The sequence below is a fragment of the Ornithorhynchus anatinus genome, chromosome 16 (genome assembly GCF_004115215.2).
Source record: "Ornithorhynchus anatinus isolate Pmale09 chromosome 16, mOrnAna1.pri.v4, whole genome shotgun sequence".
In the NCBI taxonomy this organism is placed as follows: Eukaryota; Metazoa; Chordata; class Mammalia; order Monotremata; family Ornithorhynchidae; genus Ornithorhynchus; species Ornithorhynchus anatinus.
In genome coordinates, this window is record NC_041743.1 from 15,178,520 (window position 1) to 15,206,344 (window position 27,825).

At 41.7% G+C, this 27,825-nt stretch overlaps 1 protein-coding gene across 1 annotated transcript; it reads left to right on the forward strand.

Annotated features, from left to right (window-relative positions):
- Nucleotides 1-13,775: 13,775 nt before the first annotated feature.
- Nucleotides 13,776-27,437, forward strand: RGS18 (regulator of G protein signaling 18). The gene is made up of 5 exons (XM_001516363.5): nucleotides 13,776-14,131; nucleotides 15,204-15,305; nucleotides 16,755-16,816; nucleotides 24,241-24,407; nucleotides 26,713-27,437. The coding sequence occupies exons 1-5, from the start codon at nucleotides 14,013-14,015 to the stop codon at nucleotides 26,968-26,970; spliced, it is 708 nt and encodes a 235-aa protein (XP_001516413.1). The 5' UTR covers nucleotides 13,776-14,012; the 3' UTR covers nucleotides 26,971-27,437.
- Nucleotides 27,438-27,825: the final 388 nt, after the last annotated feature.

The window sequence follows — 27,825 nt, forward strand, 5'->3', positions numbered from 1 at the left end:
TATTGTTATACTGAACTCTCCCAAGTTCTTAGTACCACATTCTGCACAAAGAAAGCACTCAATAAGACTGAATGAATGTGGTCAGGAATTCACCAATCTGGCCATGAGCTGATTCTCCAGCGGAATATCAGTCAGACAGCCGTATTTATCGAATGCTTACTGTGTGCAGAGCACTGGACTAAGTGCTTGAGAGAGTACAATGTAATGATAAACAGATACATTCCTTGCCCACAATGAGCTTACAGTCTAGAGGGAGTGACAGACATTAATATAAATAAATTACAGATATGCATACAAGTGCTATGGGACTGGCCGGGAGCATGAATTTAGGGAGCAAGTCACGGTGACTCAGATGGGAGTGGGAGAAGAAAAAAAGGGCTTAGGAAAGGCTTCTTGAAGCCTTCAATAAGGCCTTAAGGTGAGGGAGAGTAATTTTCTGTCAGATATGAGGAGGGAGGGCATTCCAGGCCAGAGGCAGGACCTGGACGAGAGCCTGGCAGCAAGATAGATGAGACTGAGGTACAGCGAGAAGGTTAGCATTAGAGGAGCAAAGTATGCGAGCTTGTAGTAGGAGAGTAGTGAGGTGAGGCAGGAGGGGACAAGGCGATAGAGTGTTTTAAAGCCAATGGCGAGGAGCTTCTGTTTGATGTAGAGGAGGGTGGGCAAACACTGGAGTTTCTTGAGGAGTGGCGAAACGTGGCCTAAGTGTTTTTGTACAGAAATGATTTGGGCTGTGGAGTGAAGTGTGGACTGGGGTGGGGAGAGACAGGACACTGGGAGGTTGGCGAGGAGACTGATACAGTAATCAAGGTGAGATAAGATAAGTGATTGGATTAACATGGTAGCAGTTCGGATGGAGAGGAAAGAGCGGATTTCGGTGACATCGTGAAGGTGGAACCGACAGGATTTAACGATGGATTGAATATGTAGGTTTAATGACGGAGACAAGTCAAGGATAATGCCAACGTTAAGGACTTGTGAGACAGGAAGGACGGTGGTTCCCGTCTCCAGGGATGGGAAAGTGAGGGAAAGGACAGGGTTTGGGTGGGAAAATAAGAAATTCTGTTTTAGACATGTTTGAGGTGTTGGGAGGACAACCAAGTAGAGATGTCTTGAAAGTAGGAGGAAAGGAGAAACTTTAGAGAGGGAGAGAGAGCAGGCAGGAGATGTAGATTTGGATATCATCGTATAGAGGTGGTAGTTGAAGCCATTTGAGGGAATGACTTTTCCAAGGGAGTGGGTGTAGACGGAAAACAGAAGCGGACCCAGAACAGAACCTTGAGGGACCCCCACGGTTAGGGGGTGGGATGCAAAGGAGGAGCCCACGAAAGAGACGGAGAATGACTGGCCAGAGTGACAGGAGGAGAACCAGGAGAGGACGGTGCCAAAGAAGCCGAGGTTGGATAACGTTTCCAGGAGAATGAGGTCGTCGACAGTGTTGAAGGCAGCTGAGAGTTCAAAGAGGATTAGGATGGAGTAGAGGGTGTTGGATTTGGAAATAAGGAGATCATCGTGAGAGTGTGGTTTTTGTGAAGGAGATGGAAGCCAGATTGGAGGAGGTCAAGGAGAGAATTGGAGGAGGGGAAACTGAGACAGCGGGTGTAGACAACTTGCTCAAGGGAATGCTAAATCCTCCAAACATTAGCGCGGACATGGCCTAATGAAATATCAGACCTGCTGGAAAAAATGATAAAGAGCATTTTTGCAATCTTGACAAACTGTTTGCCTATGTATCCATTTTTCAATGTCATTATTCTCTTATTTCATCTACAGAAATGTTTGCAAAGTCAATATTAAATAGAGCTGCTGATATATGTTTAGTAAGAGAAGGCTTTGATTTTCCCTCCTGATCATTTCTCAGGAGTGTCTTTGCTAAGTAGAGACAAATGGAAACACATCTGGAATAGGAAGGAGAAAAACTCTTTTCCACGTTTTCTCATTCAAATTTTCAAATTAGCATATGGAGTCAATCAAAATTTCCAGGAACGGTAGTTGCATTTATAAAATGAGTGTAGCAATGTCTACTTTTAAATTGATAATTCAGGAAGTTAACTCTTGCGTAAATCTATAAACGATAAGGTTAGTGCTCTTGACAAGACTCCTTATTCCATTTTAACCTATATTGAAGCCCATGGGTTGAAAATGAGAAGAAGTATGGCCTAATAAATAGATCACAGGCATGAAAGTCAGAAGGACCTGGGATCTAATTCGGGCTCCACAGCTTGTCTGCTGTGTGACCTTGTTCAAGTCACTTTACTTCTCTGTGCCTCAGTTACCTCCTCTGTAAAATGGGAATTTAGACTGGGAGCCCTCTGTGGGGCAGGGACTGTGTCCAACCTAACTTGTTTCCACTTGTTTAATACAGTGCCTGGCACAGAGTAAGTGATTAACAAATAGCATTAAAAAAATGAACTGCATAAAAGTGGCCCTGTTAATACCCGTGTGAAAACTTACCTTCAGTAGCCAATGTTCAATGTCCGAGTTCTCCCCGAGGTTATGGTTTTCATTCAGGACTCAAATTTAAAGGAAGATGCATTATGCAGGACAGGGAATTTGCAACTGAGGTCGGATATCACATCTACCCACTACCATCCCAAGTGCTATCTACGATCCTGGGGACACAGTCAATGCTTAACAATACTTTTGACTGATTGATGGTTAACAGAACGATCTCTATTTCAACAAAAAGAACCACAGACATGTCTACATGAGGGAAACATAGTGGAAGTAGAAAATAATTTACAAATCTGTCTGGTCATTGATGAGGAAGATGAGGAGGATGATAGTGATGATGATGGTGATGGAATTTGCATGAAGAATGGTGGATGACCTCTGGTCTGAGACCTCAGAGCTGAGATCTGCCATAAAGGACAGTGCTAGAGAAGCAGCGTGACTCAGTGGAAAGAGCCCAGGTTTGGGAGTCAGAGGTCATGGGTTTGAATCCCGGCTCTGCCACTTGGCAGCTGTGTAACTGTGGGTAAGTCACTTAACTTCTCTGTGCCTCACTTACCTCATCTATAAAAATGGGGATTATCTGTGAGCCTCACGTGGGACCACCTGATTACCCTGTATCTTCCCCAGTGCTTAGAAGAGTGCTCTGCACATAGTAAGCGCTTAACAAATACCAACATTACTGTTATTATGATCGTCTCTTCTACGCGCTTGCTATATGCCGGGCACTGTACTAAGTGCTGGGGTAGATAGAAGATAATCAGGTTGGAAGCAATCCTTGTCCCACATCACAGTTTATAGTCTTAAATACCATTTTACGGAGGAGGTAACTGAAGCATGGAGAAGTTAAGTGATTCACCCAAGGTCATTAAGCTGATAAGTGGCAGAGCTGGGATTAGAACCCAGATAATATTAATGATAATGATGATACCATTTGTTAAGCGCTTACTATATGCCGAGCACTGTTCTAAGCCCTGGGGTAGATTCAAGTTAATCAAGATGTCCCACGTGGGGGTCACAGTCTTAATCCCTATTTTACAGATGAGGTAAGTGAGGCACAGAGAAATTAAGGGACTTGCCCAAAATCACATAGGGGACGAGTGGCGGAGCCGGAATTAGAACCCACAACCTCCGACTCCCAAGCCCGAGCTCAATCCATTAAGCCACGTTGCTTCCCTGAGGCTAATGCGCTTTCCCCTAGGCCCCGCTGACTATTAACCGGTCACTGACTGTAGAGTTCAGCTTACAAGAAAGAAGATTATCTTGTATCAGCCTACAGATATTCTTGGGTCTTGTAGTTGGAAATCTACATCAGTCAGTACCAAGCAATATCATTTACTGAGTACCGACTAAGTGCTGGAAGACTACAGTAGCATTAGCAGACATGATCCCTGTCCTCAAGGATCTGGCTTGTGTGAAAGTCATATTAAAAAGAAAATTCACCGATGATTTTATCTGTAAAAGCTCTGGACCTAGGAACTAACTTCAGTGTTAAACACTGTAGTGTTTTGCTTCTGTGCTTTCCCTCCTCTCCTCATCCTTTAATGAAACTTTAATTAGTGTGACGTTACAAATAGCTCATGTCATTTCTGTAATCGGCGGCTCGGAATAATCTTAAACCAGGATAAATAGTCATATTTACAAGTTGAAAACATATCCATCTCAGAAGTAGAACTAAGAGTATGCTTCTGATGGAAAATAAATCTAAAAAGTATTTTCAAATGCATTATCTAAGAGAACTTTAGAAAGAATCGGGCTTAGAGCTAGCTCCACAAGAAGCTGATTTGTGAAAAATAAATGAGAGGAAACTATCTTGAAATGTGCTAAACCTTAGAATACCTTGCTTTTTTTTTACATTCATCTCTTAGATACACCTGCAAATAGTAAAATGGTAGAGAGCGCATGGATAATTGAAATTTATAGAAAATTCCAACCTCATTTAATGCTTTAAATTACCTTCCCACCTCTTCTCTCCACCCTCCACCCCAGAAATGGTCTTTGCTTGGACTGCGTATGGATGACGGCATTTGAATTATTTAAATTTGCAACTTTTCTCTTGCCTTGTATGTCTATAGATGGAAGTATTGTGGGCAGTGTTGGTTTGTTTCCTCCACAACACTAACAGGTTCTATCTTTTACTCTCCAGCCAACAGTTTCTATGCCTCAGGTTCAGACACTTTTCATATCCTCGTTTGACTACTGCATCACAGGTCTCCTGACCTTCACTGTCTCCCCTCTCCATTCCCTACTTCATGCCACTGCTCAGATCACTTTTCTAAAACATTGTTTTTCACACCTCTTCCTTACTCCTCAAAAATCTCCAATAGTTGCCCAACCCTGACTGCATCAAGCAGAAATGACTGACCACTGTTTTTTAGGCACTCAGTTCTCTCAGACCTAACTATCCACTCTCCTCTCACACTAAACTTCAGATCACACTCTTCATCTCTCTCAAGCTGATCTACTCATTGTGCCTGGTCCCTTGTGTGACTGACCTCTTACTCATTCCCTTGCCCCTCCCCGGAGCTCCTTCACACTTCAAATTGAGCAGAACACAGTTCTGATGTTTCAAGCTCTTGCAAAATCACATTTTTTCCTGAGTGTTCTCTAATCTCTTAGCTGTATAAATCCCCTGAACTGTTTCATCAACACTTCTGTGCTTCCTAAAGGCTTCTTAACTGCCTTTTGCTTTTATGCACATACTTTACAAACCCTATTACTTCTTTTTAAGTTAATTAATTATAATTATAGTTATAATTATAGTTGTTATAATTTCTTTAGTTATTTTTTAAGCGCTTATTACGTGTCAGGCGCTGTACTCAGCACTGGGCTAGATATAACCTAATCAGGCTGGACACAGTTCCTGTCCCACATGGGGCTCACAATCTTAATCTTCTTCCTGTCTGTAAATCATTTGAATGTCTATCTCTCAAATACATTATGAATTCCTCGAATCGCCTATTTCTATCCTTCCAAGCACTACCTCTGGTACTTTTTATCCAGTGGACATTCAATAAATATTAGTCCACATACTGACTGAGTGCTTAGTGAGTGGAGAACACTACACTAAGAGCTTGGAGGAGTCCAATATAGCAATAAACAGACACATTCCCTGCCCATAATGAGCTTACAGCCTATTGACTGGCTGATTGGAGCTATCGCGGGAGAAATTCACAATGGCCCAGAAACCGCATCAAGGGTACTGTTAGTATTTGAATCCGTCACCATCATCATCAAAGGTATTTACTGGGAGCTTAATTTGGGCCAAGCCCTGTACTGAGCGGTTGGGAGGGTACAATGAAACAGAGTTGGTAGACAGTTCCCTGAACACAACAAACAAGGGATTAACTAGGGCGGACTTTAAAGTGTGTTTTGGGTGTCAGAATGAGAAGCTCTGGACCCTTTGCACCCTTTATTCACCTCACCCTCAACCTGACGACCCTTATGTAAATATCTGCAATTTATTTATATGAATGGCCGTCTCCCCCTCTAGACTGCAAGCTCACTGTGGGCAGGAAGCATGCCAACTCTGCTACATTGAACTCTCCCGGTTGTTTAGTACAGTGAGTGTGCCGCAGAGAGTAAGTGCTCAGTCATCACCATCAATTGATTGATTGATTGAGGCTGTGAATAATACAACCCCAACATCTCTAGGTTGGTCAACCAGATGCACATAACTGACCTTCAACTCTGCCAGGCAACCGTTAAACAACCAGCTGCGAGCTTTAGGTAGAAGGGAAACTCTCAATTTTAAATACATCAAAAATAGAATTAAACTCAACGCAATTGAAATTTATCACAGGTGGGGTGGAGTTTGAAAGGAGTAGAGCCAGCGAGGAATGAAAATTGAACCTGCAGTTTGGTTCAGATTTTGAGTTTAAGCTAGGTATTAATTGTGAGAAAATGCATATTGTATTACATAGGAATTGTGATTTGTCCAATTTATTAAACCTAAATATAAGGAAGTGAAATGCTTCTCTTACATTACTGCATGTTATTCATTCATTCATTCAATAGCATTTATTAAGCGCTTACTATGTGCAGAGCACTGTACTAAGCGCTTGGAATGTACAAATCGGTAACAGATAGAGACAGTCCCTGCCCTCTGATGGGCTTACAAGATTGATACGACTGACTTGTATCTACCCCAGCACTTAGAACAGTGCTTGAGCCATAGTAATAATAGTAATGATAATAATGATTATGATATTTGTTAAGCACTTACTATGTGTCAAGCAATACATTAAATGCTTGGGTAGGTACGAGCAAACCAGGTTGGACACAGTCCCTGTCCCACATGGGGCTCACAGTCTCAATCCCCCTTTTCCAGGTGAGATAACTGAGGCAGAGAGCAGTGAAGTGACTTGCCCGAGGTTACACAGCAGACATTTGGTGGAGCCGGGGTTGGAACCCATGACCATAATAATACTCACAATCATTTATGTGAACAACCTTAAGGAACTCAAGAAATGACTGACGTTACCAAACTGCTACTAATACTCACAGCATTAAAACGTGGTCATATCGAGAGGATGTTGTGAAAATGGAACAAGATTCTGGTTCGGAGGTATTAGTGATTTCCAAAGAAAGTGGTCTCAGGTCTGACATTTACTGTTAGTGACAATTTCAGAAGGAAGTCTCAAACTCTGTGGTTAAGTTAATCTTAGAAAAAGCAGGATGTGTACGTCCTTAGTCTGCTTAAAACGATCTTACTGTCACATTGCTGATGAAAATAGGATACCTGCTTCTCTATTTGCGTACCCAGTCATGTATGTCTATACCATCAGATAATAAAGCATTTTAGCAAATCTCCAGATTATTTAGATTATACAACTGGGAAACTCCTCACAAGCTTCTGTTTTGACCAAAGTGAGAACTCAGCTATCTATAATGGATTTTCTATAGGCACAAAGCAACTCAGGAAACAACATGGCCTAGGGGAAAGAGCAGGAGACTGGATGTCAGAGTAACTGGGCCCTAATCCCTGCTCTGCCACTCGTCGACTGTGCGACCTTGGCACAGCCATTCCATTTCTCTGTGTCTCAGCTACCTCATCTGTAAAATCCCAGCTCTGCCACTTGTCGGCTGTGTGACTGTGGGCAAGTCACTTAACTTCTCTGTGCCTCAGTTCCCTCATCTGTAAAATGGGGATTAAGACTGTGAGCCCCACGTGGGACAACCTGATTCCTCTATGTCTACCCCAGCGCTTAGAACAGTGCTTGGCACATAGTAAGCGCTTAACAAATACCAACATTATTATTATTATTATTAAAATGGGGCTAAAGATTGTGAACCCCTTGTGGGATACGGACAGTATCCAACCTGATTAACTTGTACCTAAGCTTGTACATCAAGCAGTTCCTTGCACATATTAAGTGCTTAACATATAAAATGCCACACACAAAAAAAATCAGGAGTCACTAGGTGATCTGACCCCAATTTTATTACCCAGGACAGTCCAAAGATTTGCCTCCTAAAAGACTGTTGTAGGGTAATTTTCAGGAAACCAATCAGGGGTCTCCAAAGAGGGCCTGAAATGAGCCATTAGGTTCTAATATAATAATTATGTTGGGCAATCTAGAGTGGATACAACTAGACTGTGGATCAATCCATCAATCATATTTACTGAGCGCTTACTGTGTGCAGAGCATCATGCTAAATGCTTGGGAGAGTACACGATAACAGAGTTGGTAGACATGTTGCTTGCCCAAAACGAGTTTATAATCTCAAGGGGAGAGACAGACATTAATAAAAATAAATGCATTAAGTATACGTATCGTATGTGCTGAGGGGCTGAGTCTGGGTGAATACAGGGTGCAAATCGGTGGAAAAGGAGACTCAGAAGGGAGTGGGTGAAGAAGATCTGAGAGCTCGATTGGGGAAGGCCCCTTGGAGGAGATATTTTAATAAGGCTTTGAAGGTGGGGAGAGAGATTCTCAGATATGAAGGGGAAGGAAGCTCCACGCGAGAGTTAAGATGTGAGAGAGGAGTCAGTGGAGAAATAGATGAGATCAAGGCACAGTGAGTAGGTTGGCATTAGGGGAGCAAAGTGTTCGGGTTGGCTGGTAGAAAGAAATCAGAGGTAAGGTAGGAGGGGTCAGGGGACTGAGTGCTTTAAAGTCAGTTGTAGGAAACTTCTGATAGATATGGAGGGGGGTGGGCAGGCCCTGGAGGCTCTAGAGGAGTGGGGACTGTACGGTTTTGGAGAAAAACAATCAGGGCAGAGTGAAGTATGGGCTGGAATGGGAAGAGACTGGAGGCAGGGAGGCCGATGCAGTAATCAAGGTGAGATAGGAGAAATGCTTGGATTACAGTTGTAGAAGTTTGGATAGAGAGGAAAGAGCAGATTTTAGTGAGGCTGTAAAGGTTGAACTGACAGGTTCTAGGTTTAACCAGGTGAACGGTGGACTTAATAATAATAATAATGTTGGTATTTGTTAAGTGCTTACTATGTGCAGAGCACTGTCCTAAGCGCTGGGGTAGACACAGGGTAATCAGGTTGTCCCACGTAAGGCTCACAGTCTTCATCCCCATTTTCCAGATGAGGAAACTGAGGCACAGAGAAGTTAAGTGACTTGCCCACAATCACACAGCTGCCAAGTGGCTGAGCAGGGATTCGAACCCATGACCTCTGACTCCCAAGCCCGGGCTCTTTCCACTATTTCACAGTGCCCCCCAAAGGCAACACTGTAAAAGCAGTGAAGCAGCATGGCCTAGTGACTAGAGCACGGGCCTGGGAATCAGAAGATCATAGGCTCTAATGCTGATTCCCCACCTTGACTGCTGTGTGACCTTGGGCAAGTCACCTAACTTCTCTGTGCCTCAGTGCCCTCATTTGTAAAATGGGAATTAAGACTGTGGGCCCTGTGAGGGATAGGGATTGGGTCTAACCCGGTTATCTTGTATCTACCCCAGCACCTAGACCAGTGGCCTGGCACATAGTAAGCACTGAACAAATATCATTATTATTATTACTAAAAGGAAAGCAGAATGATATGTCTTTCCACTTTACTGTGACCTATCCTTTAGTTAGGTGTACTTTTCTATTCAAGTCTGAACTGAGATAAAGAGAGAGGACTAGAACCCCGGTCTCCTTCCTTCCAATCCTCTTCTAGTTCCACTAAGTCACACTGCAGAGGAGGATACCTGCTCTGCTGTATTGTACTCTCCCAAGTGCTTTGTACAGTGCTCCACATTCAGGAATTGCTCAGAAAAATACCACGAGAAGCAACGGGGCCTAGTGGAAAAAGCCACCGACCTAGGAGTCAGAGGACCTGGGTTCTAATCCTGGTTCTGCCGCTGTCTGTTGTGTGTCCTTGGGTCGTTTAAATTACCTATGCCTCAGTTTCCTCCTATGTTAGGTGGGGATTCAGACTGTGAGCTCTATGTGGGACAGGGACTGTGTCCAACTGGATTATCTCATAAATATCCCAGGGCTTGGTACAGAGGCTGGCACATAATAATAATGAAAATGATATTTGTTACACGCTTACTATGTACCAGGCACTGTTCTCTAAGTGCTGGGGTAGATGAGTGGGTTGGACAAAGTTCCTGTTCCACATGGGGCTCACAGTCTTAATCCCCATTTTACAGATGAGGTAACTGAGGTACAAAGAAGTGAAGTGACTTGCCCAAGGTCACACAGCAGACAAGGGGCAGAGCCGGGATTAGAACTCATGACCTTCCATCTCCCAGACCTTTGCTCTATCACCATGCTGCTTCTCAACAGTGCTTACTCGACAATTATTACTATATCAATGACGATAATGATATATCGAAAAGCAAGTGCAAATTTGAGAAACAGAATAAAGTTTATTTTTCAATTGATCAATAATGATGCTGACATTTAAGTGCTTATCACGGGCCAAACAGATACTAAGTGCCAGGGTAGATAGGAGATAATCAGAGTGGACATAGTCATTATTTGTCAGGGGTCAGCTCCGGTTCCACTCACCCGTGCTTGGGGGACAGGAATCATCCTGAGGAGCTGGGAGTGGCCTGACTTCGGTGGTCCGGACTGTGATTCCCCCCTGCCCCGGCCACTGCGGTCAATTCCAGCTTTACCCCACACATTCTGGTTTTGGAGGAAACTACATGCTCGCTTCCCCAGTAGACAATCTTTACAATCCCTCTAGACTGTAACCCCCTCCCCTCAAGACTGTAAGCTTATTGTTGGCAGGGAGCATGTCTGTTTATTGTTACATTGTACACTCCCAAGCGCTCAAGAAATACCCATGAATGAAGGAATGACCTGGATTCCCTCCTTCTGAGCTTCACGGAAAGTCCCACCTCCCTCTTCCCTGGCACCCCTCTCTTCCTGGATGATCGGATGACCTTGCTATTTAAACTATGAAGCTAAGCAACAAGTAGACATTAAAAAAAACCCCACTAACATATCATCTGGAAGGACTTCCCCTGAATAACTTTTTGTTGAGCAAAATGCAGCAAACATCCTAATAATGATATTGTGTATTTGCTCAGCACTTACTACGCGTCAGGCACTGTTCTAAACACTCAGGTAGATACAAGCTATTCAGTTTGGATATAGTCCAGGTCCCACATGGGGCTGGCTCACAGTCTTAATCCTCATTTTCCGGATGAGGTAACTGAGGCACCGAAAAGTTAAATGACTTGGGTCAACGTCACATAGCAGACAAATGGCAGAGCTGATATTAGAACTCAGGTCCTCTGACTTCCAGGCCCATGCTCTTTCCATTAGGCCATGCTGCTTCCTTGATTATCTTGTATCTACCTCAATGCTTGCCCCATAATAAGCCCTTAGTAAATATAATAATAATAATAATGAGTCCGCAGTCTAGAAGGGGAGATAGAGATTAAAATAAATTACTGATGGAAGGACAGGAGACTATAGGGATATACACTCAAGTGTTGGGGGCCTGGAGGGTGGCTTTCGATACAGTGGTCTGCAAACAGTAAGTACTCAATAAATACTACCGGATTGATAATTGACATCCCAGACCATTCTCTTGGGAAAGGGATGAGAGGTATTATTTTAGAACAAAGTAGTACCTAGCCTTCCTCAAAATATGAAAATGAAACTAATCAGAGAATTGACATTGAATAAATGTACTTGAAGAAGACTTCACTAACAGTATCGTTCATTTTTGAATAGTCCAATAGAGGACCTAGAGTGCCACTTTTATTGTGCACATACAGAGATTGGGAATCCCGTGACACTGAAGAGAGACAGGATGACAAAAAAAAAAAATTTTTAAAAAAACAAAGATACAGTAGACATTTTCCCAGCTTACCTCAATTGAAAAAGGTGAAGTTAGATAAAGGACAATATTGGGACAATAAACTTATCTTGTAAGGAATGGTACTGGAATTTTATAAGGTTAAAACAGCTAATGGATAGACAGTGAAGGGATAGGAAACATACTTATAAATACTAGGCTGAAACCACGGAAAACTGGATAAGCAGACCAGTGAGGATAGTGCATTCACTATAGACAAAGGGATAACATGAAGAATAATGACGGTGTCAGGAAACAAGGAAATAGGGAAGGAAAAAAAAGATTTGAAGAAGATAAACCAAAGCAAAAGTACAACCTGAAAGATTGAAATGTTAAATATTAATTTTTGTTCTAAGGGAAGATGCTAGGTAAATATACCTTTGGGAAACAGAGGTACTGCTTGTGGAGGAAGCAAGAAACAGCAGAAAGAGCATTAAGAAACATATGCCCACATAATACAGTCCTATGAATAAATCAGTTATTTCTTGTTTGATAAGACAATGTGGAGAAGCAGCATTGCCTAGTGGAAAGAACATGGGTCTGAGAGCCAGAGAACCTGGGTTCTTATCCCAGCTTCGCCACTTGTCTGCTGTGTGGCCATGGACAAGTCGCTTCACCTCTCTGTGCCTCAGTTACCTCATCTGGAAGAAAGGGATTAAGAGAGTGAGTCCCATGTGGGACTTGAACTGTGTCCAACCTGATTACTTGGAATCTACCCCAGAGCTTAGTAGACTGTTTGGCACCAGGAAAATTAATTTTTTTTTAAAAAAAACATGGATTAGATAGTTTTCCCCATACATAAGGTTTGAGTTCTTGAAAAACCCCATGTTACGGAACATTCCGCTTGAAATATACAGACCAAAACCTTCAACAAAGCCACATGCATGTGCATTTCTTCCAACACAGCAAAGTATCTGTCCAGAAAGAAGTGAGGGACAGAAGAACGTCTTCTAGTTCCCAACAACATTCAATCCAAAACAAAGAGTGAAATTTCCCATCAGGGGAACTGGCTGTATGAGACAGCCTTTTAGGATTTAAGCACTGCTTCTATTATTTTAAATTATCTTATCCAAAAGCTAAGAGGCCCTGTTTGTAGTGACTTTTAAGAGTAACACAGTGATGTACAAAAATGAAAGTGAATATGAAACATCTAGAGGAAATTTATCTTAACCTCATGCTATTTTGTATGTGAGTGTGATGAGAAAACAGGTGGCTGTGTATTAAAACTTGAGAAATTGCGCTGAGGAGAACATTATGGTATTGCTTACGCAGTTATATGGGCTGCAAATATTATTTTCATTTCAGTGGTAAGAATAATATTAGAATTCAGTAACAACTTTCATAGCTTTGGATACCCACAAAAAATAAAACTAACAAAAGCAAAGAGGACAGTTAAAATAAGTCAGAGGGGAAGGTGGAGTTTGATAAGCTAGAAAACTTTCCTCTTGAAAACTATTGATTGTTGAGATCAGTGGGAAATAAATATTAGTTTGTGAAACGTGGTTAGCCAATAATTTATATTATATACACACACACATGCTCACTCACAGAACACACATACATTGACTGACGCACACAGTAACCACGAGACTGTAAGCTCGTTGGGGGCAGGGAACATGTCTGTTTAGTGTTGTATTGTACTTTCCCAAGCACTTAGTACAGTCCTCTGCACACAGTAAGCGCTCAATAAATACGATTGAACGAAAATGCTGTTTCCTACATTGTAATAGTTTCCATGGACCGCGAAACATTTACGTTACTATCAATCTTTGCTTTTAAGATATATTTTGAAGACATTTCGTGGCAATATTTTCTTCACATCTTGTAAGACTTTTAGGTGAAAGCTAAAGACCAAATGAACCAGCAAAAGCAGCAATAATCACAACTGTTACTATGAAGGTTTAGGAAACACAGTTTTAGAGGAGATTATACCTATTTTTTTTTATTTTTTTTACTGAACTTCCTTATAGGAAGTGACGATGTCTTTGGGTCTAGTAAAGCATCATTCTGGTTGCAAAAACATCAACCAGAAGCTGAACTGTGGTTATAGCTGTCATTATCTTGCTGACCCACAGCCGTTTTGCAATCGTGTAGTACCATTTCCTTAAACATAAGGCAGAATTCTCACTCTAGTCCTTATTCAAAGTGTTAGTGGAAGTTTATAGGACGGCTCCTAACCACCTATTTTTGGAAGCTTCATACAACCAATCGAGAATCAGAGAAATTTTGCATTATCTGTGCCGAATTCTGAACTCAATTTGAGGAGGAAGCAAAGTCAGAGTGACGTTCACACACAGAAAGAAGATGGGGACGCCGGTAGTTTTCTTTCCCCACCTAAATATTTCTTGCCCAAAGGAAAAGACGTTTTACAAAGTAATTCAAGCTACAGGAAAAGAAGATACGAGCAAAGAATCCAAAAGCAGGTAAAATGATGGCATTTTATGAACTTTTAAAATAAAATTAAAAGTTGATTAGCTATTTAGGTTTGCTGAATGGACATGAAAGTTCTGCTAAGAAAACTGTTTCAATTGTGAATGTGGAAACTGTGATGTTATCCCACAGGATAAAATTTTCTAAATGATTAAAGTACAAATATGACAAATTTCAAAAAAAGTATACAGCAATTTTAGTTTTCAATGTAGAATCCAAGGAGTAAGGAAAGTCTTAGTGGTAAATTCTAGATATTTTTGTTTGATAATTGAAGGTGAAGAATCAATCAATCATATTTACTGAGCATTTACTGTGTGCAGAGCACTGTACTGAGAGAGGACAATCATATTTTCTTCATGTAAAGTTAGCAAACCCCTCATGACTTCACCAACGAGGAAAGAGCAGAGACCTGGGAGTCAGAGGACTTGGGTTCTATTTCCTGATCCATCACTTACCTAATGTGTGATGTGGGTAATTTGCTTAACTTCTCTGTGCCTACCTCATCTGTAAAGTGGGGATGAAATTCCTGTTCTCCCTCCTACTTAGACTGTGAGCCTTATGTGGGACAGGGACTGGGTCCTACCTATTTATCTCATATCGGCCTCAGAGCACAGTGTGCTGTATGGGACATAGTGAGTGCTTAACAAATGCCATTATTTTTCATCATTATTATTATTTTTATCATTGCTAATATTACCACCAGCTTGAATACCTGAAAGGAACAAAAAGCATTTGGTCAGTGTAAAATGCTCCATTACCTGTTTTAAATTGCTTCAGAATGTGATTACACGCAAAAGGTTTGGAAAAAAACCTGTCTATGCCAGAGAAAGAAAAGCCACTCCACTGCAACTGCATGTAGGAGGAGATGATCAACTCTCCCCTGGATTGTAAGCTCCTCGAAGGCAACTATCACATCTACTAACTCTCCCAAGTGCTTTGGGCAGTGTTCTGCACCCAATAAACACTCAATAAATACTAGTGGTAGATTGATTGATACTAAAGAGCGGGCTGCAGCCGATCTTCTTCTACAGGGTGATTCTTATGCGGTTTTAATTTTTATTATAGAACAAAGGAAAAGAGAAACAGACTGAGCCTTCTCCTACAGAAACCTGAACTCCATGAAGATGTCAATCCACATAGAGTTGGGAGTTTAGCAAAGGAGGAAAGGTGGGCCATGTTTTACATTTCCTTTCTGGACCACAGTTGGCTCTGACTCCAAAGAGTTTGTTTCATTTGTGGTGAATTGGTGCACTGTCCTAAATCTTTATTCAAAGGGATGATTAGAGAGAGAAATTACATACTTGGAAATGGGATAGTCTCTTGGATGAAGAGAAGTCTCGTGGCCTACTGGATAGAGTACGGGTCTTGGAGTCAGAAGAGCCTGGGTTCTACTCCTGGCTCGGCTACTTGTCTGCTGTGGCCTTGGGCAAAACTCTTAACCTCTCTGTGCTTTAGTTACTTCATCTATAAAATGGGGATGAAGACTGTGAGCCCCACGTGAGACATGGGTTGTGTCGACCCTGATTAACTTCTATCTACCCCAGCACTTAATACAATGCCTGGCACATAGTCATTGCTTAACAAATATAAATTTTTTTAAATGTCTTTCAAGAATTAGTGGAAAAACCGATAGAAAAAAATCAAAAGGTCAGCCGTTACTAGGTACACTGCACTTGTAATGCCGTTGACAAACTCAAAACATTTTGTATTTAAGTGCTGCCTACTTTAAATTTTCCATTTTTAAACTCATTTAATTATCAGTAAGTAGGGTTTGAATCATTTTGAACTTTCACTATCAGAGCTGGAAAGAATGAATTCACATTTCTTCTTGAGTTGCTTCAAAATGAGGTTTTAGGTTTAGCAGTGAGCATGAGGTACTATCTATCCCTGGTGCTTGGAACTGTGTATTCTTTGAGTTCAGTCCAAGGTAAATTGACAGTCTCCTTCTCTTTAGGCCCGGGAGAATATAACATGGCTGGGTTTGAAATGCATTTCCTAACTTTTAAATATGAGCTACCAAATAACATTTTACAATCCAGCTTCAGAGAGAAACGCATCATTTTCTGAAGGGTATGAAAGAAGTAAGATTTTCAAGCGTGATGAACTTTGAAAAATATGCTAAACTACCAAGTTTGCATGTTATCCCTTCATGCTTCATAACTGTCATTCTTTTAGTGAAACTTCCTGCTGTCTATTTTAGACAAGGCCTGGTAGGCTGTGGTAACTTAGTTTCTGAGAGATTGCAATCCAAACTGCATCGGCTGTAACAAAATGTCAGTTTAGATCGTTTTAGCAGCTGCAACCACTGACCTTATTTTGGTCTTTAACACTCTACACGGTTGATCTTCACAAGGAGCCAAGGCAGAGTCCGTGAGAAGATATTCAGTTCAATCTTTCTTTAAAAAGGCACACAGTACGATAGGCAAAGTGTCAGAACAAATTAGACAGAATATTTCAAGAGACCGGCAGAAAAGAGGGCTTCCGTTGTAAACTAATCTAATTAGACACTTTGTGAAATGTGACAAGGAAGAGAGCAGAAGCACGCAGCATATGTCAGAGGAGCTGCCTATCCACAGAAACACACGCTTTATAAAAACGATTTTATTTTTCACACAGTGTCTCTCCTGAAGAAGCAATGAAATGGGGCGAATCGTTTGACAGCCTGCTTTCTCATAAAGGTTAGTAATGTTCTCTCTCCCAAGAGGCTATCGTTCCTTAATGGAAAACGATGCCAGGTACCTATGCAAATAAATAGACCTGGCAGTTAGCTAAATTGAGTGTGATGGGTCATTTATAGCGATATGAGTTTCTGCTCTACCTAAGTAGCAGACTACTGTTTGAAGATTTAAACGAAGAATCTGAGGGTTCGTATTTCATCCAACAAGTGTTTCATAATAGGAGCAACATAAGTAACTTTTTTTTTGGCCAATAGCGAAGGGGAAATACACAGTTATCTTGCAAAGGATAAACCACTTCCAGGAGTGGAGGGGAAGAATAGCAAAAGGACTTAAAGAGTGTCATGCCTTTAAAAATGAATGCTTCTGAAATCCTTTGATTAAACATGTCTATCGTTACATGAGGATTAGGGATCTAAACAACTATGAAAAAGGGTTCTTGGGGAATGGTAGGGCTTTATTAAATTTATACTATGGCAGTAGATCTCAAAATATTTAAACCCCTCAAGATAACTTTTTTTCTTTGGGATTTGTTAAGCATTTGGTCTCTATCCCATCCTAGATCTACCCCGTCCCACATCACCACACTCCCTGTTGTATCCATTCTCACCTTATCCCCTTCTCTAGTTCAGTACCAGGCACTGAACTAAGCACTGGGGTAGATAAAAGCTACTCCGTTTGGGCACATTCCATGTCCCACATGGGGCTCAAAGTCTTAATCCCCATTTAACAGATGAGGTAATTGAGACCCAGGGAAGGGAACTCACTTGCCCACGGTCACACAACAGACAAGCAGTGGAGCCAGGATTAGAACTCTGATCTTTTTGACTCCCAGACCCATGTTCCAATCACTAGGCTCCGTTGCTTCTCTCTCATTCATCCTCAGTCTCCATCTTCCCCCAAAGAAAGTGGGTCAAGCTGTCTGAGCTGTTCAGAAGGTGAGAGTTTTGGTATCACTTTTCCTTTGTTTGGGCCACTGAGGAGGTGAACGGATGTATACGAGAGAGTTATAACCTCCCTAACCGAGATTGGCTTCAATAGAGGGGAAGGTAAGTGAGTTAAGTGGGTGATGGAACTGTGTTATCTAGAACTAGAAAGAGAGGGGGATAAGGTGAGAGTGGATACAACAGGGAGTGTGGTGATGTGGGGCGGCGGGAAATCTAGGATGGGGTAGAGACCAAAAGAGAAGAGAAGTGCATATTAAAGATGACATAGGTTTAGGGGAGAAGTCATGTCAGTAAACTGCTTTGCACCTTCCAGTAACAGCAAAATACTAAGAGGAAGAAAGGAAGAGGTGAAATGAGCTCATTAACCAGCCTTGGAATATTTGAGTTGACTATGATTTTCCCAAGAAAAGGATGACCATAATCAATCAATTAAAGATACTTATTGAACACTTACTGTGTGCAGAGCCCTGTACTAAGCACTTAGGAGAGTACAACACAACAGAGTTGATAGACATGGTCCTTGCCTACAGTGAGCTTAAAGTCTAGAAGGGGAAACAGACAAAATAAATTATGGATATGTACATAAGTGCTGTGGGGCTGAGGGTGGGGTGAATATCAAGTGCTTAGAGAAAGAGCATGGCCTAGTGGATTAAGAGCATGGACCTGGGAGTCGGAAGGACCTGGGTTCTAATCCTGGCTCTGCCTGTCTCTGTTAAAAACCATGCATACAAACCCATCCTAGAACCCCCAAAACAGAGGGCAGGAATGAAGCCATCCAATCTTATCCTTTGACGCTAACCGGGCCTATGTCTGAAAAATTCAAGAATGCTTAGTTTTCTACCCCTTTCTTTAAAATAGGTAAGGAAGGAGATCCTTGCTTTCCATGGGTGAGATTTACAACTTCTCAACCATTAATCAACTGTATTTATTGAGTGCTTACTATGTGTGGAGCACTCTACTAAACACTTGGGAGAGTCCAACACACTAGAATTGGTAGACACAATCCTTACCCACAAAAAGCATACAGTTTTTGTGGTGTTTTTCATGGTATTTGTTAAGTGTTTACTGTGTTCCCGGCTCTGTACTGAAGTGTGGTAGTAAATACAAGCTAGTCAGGTCAGACAGTATCCATGTCCCACATGGGGTTCACAGTCTTAATCCCCATTGTACAGATGAGGTAACTGAGGCTCAGAGAAGTGAAGGGACTTTCCAAAGGTCACACAGCAGACAAGTGGCAAAGCTGGGATTAGGACCTAGGACCTTCTGACTTCCAGGCCCGTGCTCTACTAGGCTATGCTGCTAGGGACAGGCAGACAGTAACATAAATTATGGATCTGTACATGTGTGCCGTGGGGCTGAGGGTAGTGTGAATATCAAGTACTTAAAGGGAACAAATCCAAGTGCCAGGACAGCACAGGAGGGAAAGGGAGTAGGAGAAATAAGGATTTAGTCGAGGAAGACTAATAAATTTTAATAAAGCTTTGAAAACAGGGAGAGTGGTGGTCTGTCAGATATGAAGGGGGAGGAAGTTCCAGACCAGAGGGAGGATACGGGTGAAGGGTCAGTGGAGAGGTAGATGAGATGAAGGTACATAAAATAGGCTGGCATTAAAGAAATGGAGTGTGTGGATGTGGTTATAGTAGGAAATCAATGAGGTAAGATAGGCGGAGGAAAGGTGATTGAGTGCTTTAAAGTTGATGGTAAGGAGTTTCTGTTTGATGTGAAGGAGGATGGGCAACCATGGAGGTTCTTCAGGAGTGGGGAAATTTGGTCTGAACGTTTTTGTAGAAAAATGATCTGAGCAGCAGAGTGAAATAAGAACTGGAGGGAGGAAAGACAGACTAGAAGGGGTAACAGAGAAACAGATCAAGCCTGCAAGGTGTGATCCTGCACATTCATTTCATTGTTCAGAAACCACAACATCCCATCAACCCTGAATGCCCCTTGAAGACAGGAAATGTGTCTACAACCCCAAGCGTTGAGTACAGTCCACAGTAAGTGCTCAATCAATGCCACTGATTTATCAATTGATTGATCACAATCTAATCTAATGTGACTCTTGGAACTATAAGCATCTTTCCAATTATCATAGCTTACGTTTCCACTATCACAGACAGCAGCACTGTGCAAGACTGTTCATAATGAAGGTGTCAGTGTGGAGAGAGGACTATCAGGTGACCTCGGTTTTCTCCCCAGCTCTTACCTGAGCCTATTATAATCTTCGGGTTCTACATACATAAAAGATAAGATACAATGAATCCAACAATCGATCATATTTACTGAACACTTACTGTGTGCTTAGCACTGTACTAAGCCCTTGGGAGAGCACAACAGAGTTAGTAGACACATTTTCTGCCCACAGGGAGCTTACAGTTTAGAAGAACTGCTCTCATTCTTTCAATTATACTTACTGAGCGCTGACTGTTCGCAGAGGACAATCGGGAGAGTACAATATAAAAATATACAGACACATTCCCTGCCCACAACGAGCTTACAGTCTAGAGTCTAGTGCTCTCCCCCTCAGGGTTTGAGTCTCAAGGGAACAGGGACTTTGGTCTTATTATACCCTATCTACGTCAGTTCTTGGCAAAGAGAAGGTTTTAATAAATCCTATCAATCAATCAAATAATCCTGTGTATTGAGTGCTTCAGTATACAGAGAGCTGTTGTAGGTGTTTGGGAGCATAGAGTAGAATAAGTAGACATAATCGTTGTCCTTAAATTGCTTACACTACAGCAGAGGAGAAAGACACTAAAGTATGTTATAGAGAGGAGTACCAAATTGAAGGTATGCATATATCAGAGTGCTAGGGATCAGTAAGTATGTGAAAATTCTGACATGGTAATTTGGGGGGGTGGGGTGTGGAAGGAGTGCGGCTATAAGGTTGGAATTTAGAAATTAATCAGCCAATTACCATAACCAAGAATTGGAACAATGAACTTTTGAAAGAACTGGCATCCGCTTCTCTTCCGACTATACATTATCATTTGAACGCAAAGACACTGTGCTCATGAACACAAGGACATGAACCTGTTCATGCATAAACATTTTCATGAAACTTTGATCTGTGTGCTTTTTTTTTTATCCTGTAATACCTAATCTGATGTGGACTACTGTAACCTATAAAGCTCACTGCCATGTAAGAAACAGATGAGAATGAAGATATTTACTCCTTGTCTTGTTCAGAGGCTTTGGATAATTGGGGATGGGGACACTCATTCTTACAATAGGGGAAGGAAACGTGTTTCTTCTACTTGTAACCCTTTGACCTCTTCATGCTGACTTTCCTCATTTTCAGCTTCTCTTTCGGGTAAGGGCTTGTGTGTTTTAGGGGTATGTGTTACCTGAACTGGGTATATTTCTGGAGAATAACCCATTCCATAATTAACTATCGATGGAATTGTCTATTTTAACTCCACTTGGGGAGCTATGGAAATCTCTTGTTTATATCTGGATAACAGTCATTTACACTTCCCGCATAGAAACCTTGAGAAGGAGCATGACCTAGTGGATAGAGGACAGATCTGGGAGTCAGAAGGATCTGGGTTCTAATCCCAGCTCCACCACCTACCTATTGTGTGACCTTGGGCAATCATCTGTCATGTTGAGTACTGCATCAACCTTCTCACTGATTTCCCTGCCTCCAATCGATTCTTTCTCCAGTCTATATTTCACTCCGTTATCGAGATCACTTTTCTAAAACTTAACTCTTCAGCATCTCTCAACTTTTTTTATATTTGCTAAGTGCTTACTATGTTCCAGGGACCTTTCTAAGTGCTGGAGTAGATACAAGGTAATCAAGTTGGACAGAGTCGCTGTCCCACATGGGGTTCCCAGTCCTAATTCCCATTTTACAGATGAGGGAACAGAGGCCCTGAGAAGTGACTTACCCAAGTTCCCACAGCAGATGGCTGGTGGAGTCGGAACTAGAATCCAGCTTCTTTTGACTGCCAGTCCATGCTCTATCCTCTGCCTACACTGCTTCTCAGAAATCATCAGAAATCAGTACCGGCTTCCCACTTGTCTCTGCATCAAACAGAAACTCCTGACAGTTGATTTTAAAGCAACCAATCAGCTGTCCCCCTCCTATTTATCCCCTCTCTTTTCCCATTACAACTCAGCTCGCATTTTTTTGTTCCTCTCAAATTAGCCTACTCACTGTGCTTGTTCTCATCTCTACCATGACCTATCATTTGCACATGTCCTGCCGGTTGCCTGTTGACTGGAACTTCCTCCTCATTCATATCTGACAGGTCGCAGATATCTTCTCACCTTCAAGGTCCTTTTGAAATCGCATTAGCTCCATGAGGCTTTCTCCGATTAAGAAATGCACTTATTGATTTATTTTTTCGGCACTTAATAATAATAATAATAATAATGTTGGTATTTGTTAAGCGCTTACTATGTGCCGAGCACTGTTCTAAGCGCTGGGGTAGACACAGGGGAATCAGGTTGTCCCACGTGGGGCTCACAGTCTTAATCCCCATTTTACAGATGAGGGAACTGAGGCACAGAGAAGTTAAGTGACTTGCCCACAGTCACACAGCTGACAAGTGGCAGAGCTGGGATTCGAACTCATGAGCCCTGACTCCAAAGCCCGTGCTCTTTCTACTGAGCCACGCTGCTTCTCCAACTTACTTACTTACTAGGTGTCAGGCACTGTTCTAAGCACTCAAGTAGATACAAGGTAATCAGTTTGGACTCAGACCATGTCTTACCTGGGGGTCACAGTCTTCTTCCTCATTTTATAGATGAGGTAACTAAGGCACAGTTAAGTGGCAGAGAAGTGAAGTTAAGGTCACACAGCAGAAAAATGGCAGAGCTGCGTTTAGAACCCAGGTCTTTCTGAGTCTCAGGCCCGCGCTCTATCCGCTAAGCCACTCTGTTTACCCACTTTTTATCTCCAACTAATAATAATAGTAATAATAATGTTGGTATTTTGTTAAGCGCTTACTATGTGCCGAGCACTGTTCTAAGTGCTGGGGGAGATACAGGGTAATCAGGTTGTCCCACGTGAGGCTCACAGTTAATCCCCATTTTACAGATGAGGTAACTGAGGCACAGAGAAGTGAAGTGACTTGCCCACAGTCACACAGCTGACAAGTGGCAGAGCCGGGAGTCGAACCCATGGCCTCTGACTCCGAAGCCCGGGCTCTTTCCACTGGGCCACGCTGCTTCTCCAACTACTGCCTCACCCCTCACACCCTACCTAAGCAATAAAGTTCTCACACCCCCGAACCTCTTGTGTACAAGTCTTGTATACTCCATAACTCTCCTAAACACTAATTTCTGTTAGTGGCTGTCTCCCTCACCAGATTGTAAACTCCCAGAGGCAAGGATCACCTTTGTTTTCTCTCATATGTTCAGCAGGGTATTGTACACAAAGTAGGAGCTCACTAAATGTAATGATTGATTGGCTAGTTGATTATAGAGATGGCATTACCATCTTTTGAGACTGTAAGCTTACTGTGGACAGGGAACAAGCCCACTAACTCTGTTTTATTGTACTCTCCCAAGCTTAGTTCAGTGCTCTGCACACAGTAAGCACTCAATGCATACCATTGATTGATTCAGAGCACAGTCATAATAATTATAATAACTGTGGTATTTGTTAAGCACTTACTATGTGCCAGGCATTGTACTAAGCACTGGAGTGGATACAAGCAAATCAGGTTGAACACATTCCCTGTCCCACATGCGGCTCATAGTCACAATTCCCAACTGAAAGATGAGGTAAATGAGGCAAAGAGAAGAGACTTGCCCAAGGCCACGCAGCAGATCTGGGGCAGAGTCGGGATTGGAACCCAGGACCTTCTGACTCGCAGGCCTATGCTCTATCTACTATGCCATGCTCAGGCATTTGTAGCCCGAAGCAGTGTTTCTGGGGTTTAGTAATGCCAGAACTCGTTGGGCCACTCAGCCACAGCAGTTTGTTAATTTGGCCAAGAAGCATCTCCAAAGCATTTTTATTGCTGAAGTCACGATTTCCTATGAATGACAACGAGCCCCAGCTCACCTTTAATGGTAATTTGATCACGATGTTTCTTGGCCGAAGTTTATTCTTAGTCTCAATAAGAAAAGCCTTAACAAAGAAAAGTTGACCTGTACTTTATCACACTTGACTCCTTTCTCCAATAGCCCTTCTGTGGCAGCTGCGAGTGCCTATATGGATTCTGTAATCCCAGCAGTTCAAAAACATTATTTTTGTGAAAGTAGACTTTTTCTGGAGAAAATCTTGGTTTACAATTTACCATTTAGATATATTTCTAGTAAGTGAATCTGGTGTCTCTAAACACAAATACCATTTGGTCGTTTTCCCACTTCAGGAAAGTCTATAACGTTTTCTTAAATGCTGTCAAGTTTAAAACGGGCTCTCATTAGAGTACTGGAACAGAGACCATACATTTCCCCTCTGTCATCATGCTGTGATGTGAAATGGCAAACTGTTTCAGCTACTTAACACTATATCTGTTCTTGCAGAAGGATTGAATGCCTTTACAAAGTTCCTCAAAACCGAGTTCAGTGAAGAAAACATTGAGTTTTGGATAGCCTGTGAAGAGTTCAAGAAAATCAAGGATGCTAAGCAGATGGTCCTGAAAGCCAAGGCAATTTATCAGCGATTCGTAAAGAACAACGCTCCAAAAGAGGTAGAACAAAGTGTTCGTGAAAATACGCTACCAAAGTTGTACCTGTGACACCTCTTCTCATTTAATAATGGTGGTATTTGTTAAGCACTTACTATGTGCCGAGCAGTGTTCTAAGCGCTGGGGTAGACACAGGGGAATTTAAGCATTCATTTGGCCAAAAAGGTCCAAATTTTAGAACTCACAGGATTCCCAATTGAGATTCTCAGAGAGGGCTTCATTATAGCTTATGTACGATTGGAATCGCTCCTCACATTCACAAATTTCAGCAGTACTTTTGTCCACAAACAACCCACCACAATTTGGCAGTTGGAAACATCTTTCCCTGTGATAGCATACCCCAATATATTTCTTGTACTGGCTTTAATGGTGTTTCTTAAGCACTTAGTACTTGCCAGGTACTGTATTAAGTGCTGGGGAAGATACACGTTAATCAGTCCATGTCCCACAAGGTTCAAAGTCCTAATCTCCATTTTACAGATGAGGTAACTGAAGTAAAGAGAAGTTATCTGTCCAGGAGCACTTAGCAGACAAGTGGTAGAGCTGGGATTAAAATCCAGATCCTTCTGCCTCCCAGGTCCCGTGCAATATGTACTTTGAGTAAAACAGACTTCATCACCTGAGGTTATGTATTTAAAGCAGTTGGTCACTCAAAAATTTGTTCTCAGATACTCTATTTTTGAAAATCTTCTATAGCATTCGACTTTGGGAGCTTTCTCAATAAACCATTTTTGTTTACAAATAATTAAATGTATTCTGAAGCTCAAAAGCAATTACAGCATTTCAAACCAAAACCATGGAAATTTTTCCTTAGTTGGAAGTCTGAGTGATACTTAAGATAATGTCTGTTGTGAATGTTCACAGATCTCAGGATTCTTTCATGGGTGAGAGTGGGGCAACAAGTGGTCTTTTTTTTCCCTTCTCCCTCTCCTGAGCCTGCAAAGATGGTGTTGAATCCCAGCAGATATCACCACAATACTAGGATTATTTTAGCTCTAAGGTCCTTAAACAGATTCATTAAAATAAGGCAATTCAGACCGATTGCTCAATTGGAGAGCAGCCCTGTTTCAGTCACCGGTTTTACTGCACTGTTCCCATTTTAAAACAATAAAAACTGTTGTAGGGAGAGGGCATGCATTTTTTAAGAGGTCAAACAAATTTCAGTAGCAGCATTTGAAAGAGGACTATAGACATTTCTGACACTCGGTCTCTAAAGTAAAATATTACCTCATGTCAGCCATTTTTATAGTTGCCAGGCAGTCCATAGAAGACTCACTAAGGTATACTAGGCACGGTAGGGAGATGCAAAAGAATTACAATAGATTCTGCCATTACAGACCTTAAACTATAAAAGGGAGTTAGGACAAATACAAACAACTAAACATAAATGAGCGGGTGCAAAATCCAGTCAGTCGACACTGTGTGACTTTGGGCAAGTCATTTAACTTCTCTGTGCCTCCGTTACCCCGTCTGTAAAATGGGGATGAAGAATTTGAGCCCCATGTGGGATACGGCTTGTGCCCAACCTGATTAACTTGTATGTGCCCCAGCACATAGTACAGTACCTGGCACGTAATAACCACTTAACAAATACCATTAAAAAAAAATCCATCGATCCATCAATCAAACTGCTATCCTTCTACTGCACAGTACTATACTAAGGGCCTGGCAAAGCAAAATCCAGTCCCTCCACCCACAAGGACCTTACAATCTAATGGCAGAAATAAAACATTCACACTGAGTTAGGGCTCACTGAATTTTGGCATAGTCTTTAAGTTGGGAACTGAAATAAGAAATGTTGTTTATGTTCTCAGTTCTTTAAAATTGAGCTTAATTTGCAAATAGAGACCTCAGTCCAAGATAGTTTGGATGAGTTGTTCTCACTTCCTTAAATTTGGTGAAGAGACATTTGTCATCTAGGGATTGAGGTTCCTCAGAAACACAGCTCTTAGAATTGGGATACGTCGATTTATTTCTGAGAACATTTCTAGCACGCTATTGCTCTATAGTTCGGTCATATTTGGATTTTCCTGATTTGAAGACGTTTCCTTATTATTTGGTTTTCCCTTGTCTTCCACTACATAACTCAGGGTGTGAATACGGCTGTAATTGGAAAAGGACGTTTAAGGAGCCTGTAGAGCCCATCACCTCATGTCCTTCATCTGTATCTGCCCAACCCTAATTCTCTAACCACGGTTTCTCAAGTATCAGAGGGTCTGTTCTTTTGCTCTGTTAGGCTTCACTGTGTCCTCTCAATGGAGTTCTCATGAAAGATAAAGCAAATTCACTAATTTTCCCCATTTTCTAGGTGAATCTTGACTTCCATACCAAAGAAGTCATTGGTAAAAGCATCGCTCAACCCACCCCGCACTGTTTTGATGTCGGACAGACCACAGTTTATCGACTGATGGAGCAAGACAGTTACACGCGATTTCTCCGATCTGACATTTATTTAGACGTGCTCAAGGGAAGCCCTCCGCAAACCACAAACCTTAGAAGGCGATCACGCTCATTTACCTTCAATGAATTCCAGGATGTGAAGTCTGATTTTGCTATTTGGTTATAAAATCTCTTTATTTTCCCATTTTTTTTGTTTAGAAGCCATTGAACTTGATGCAGAAGAATATGTTAACTAATCAGTTAATCTCTTGAAATAGAAATCTTCAAGTTGATGGAGCTATAAATGTATATGTGGTAATACTTGTATAGATATATTATGTAAAAGTACAGTTTCTGTCACTTTACTACTACATAACGGGCCAAAGGCCTATCTTTTTACAAAGCATCAGTCTCTGTGGATATATGGTAACTAAGATTTCATTAAGGGTTATTGAAATATATTTTCTAAGTTGTTCACTTTTCCCAACCTGTAAAATATGGTTATGTATAATGTTCAAAATTACCCATCGACAAGGTACAAATAGTGACTTTAAAATGTCCTTGCACTCAGATTTAAGGGGCCAGTTTTTTTTTAATGGTATCTGTTCAACTCTTACTATGTGCAAGGCGCTATACTAAGCCCTGTGGTAGATATAAGATGATTAGGTTGTACACAGTGCCTGCCCCACAGACACAATCCTAAATTTACAGATGAGGCAACTGAGGCCCAGAGAAGTGAAGTGACTTGCCCAAGATCACCCAGAAGACAAGGGGCAAAGCTGGGATTAGAACCCAGGTCCTTTTGAATTCCACACCCGTGCTTTATCCGCTAGGCCACTCTGCTTCTGGGCTACTTGCCAATAATCTGTTGCCCAAGCCCAGCTGAATGTTGTCTATGCTGCAGAACAAAAACGAGGTATAGCTGGAAAATAATGACCTATTTTACACTAAAAACAAAATGATGATCATGGCACTTGTTAAAGGCTATGTGCCAAGCACTGTATTAAAAACTTGGGTGGATTCGAACACATCATGTTGGACA

Excerpts from the sequence above, each read along its gene's own strand:
- RGS18 (XM_001516363.5), top strand. The coding sequence starts at position 14,013 with ATGGGGACGCCGGTAGTTTTCTTTCCCCACCTAAATATTTCTTGCCCA. Across the intron at positions 14,132-15,203 it reads AGCAAAGAATCCAAAAGCAG|AACAAAGGAAAAGAGAAACA; the intron begins GTAAAATGATGG and ends TTTTTATTATAG. Across the intron at positions 24,408-26,712 it reads AGAACAACGCTCCAAAAGAG|GTGAATCTTGACTTCCATAC; the intron begins GTAGAACAAAGT and ends CCCATTTTCTAG.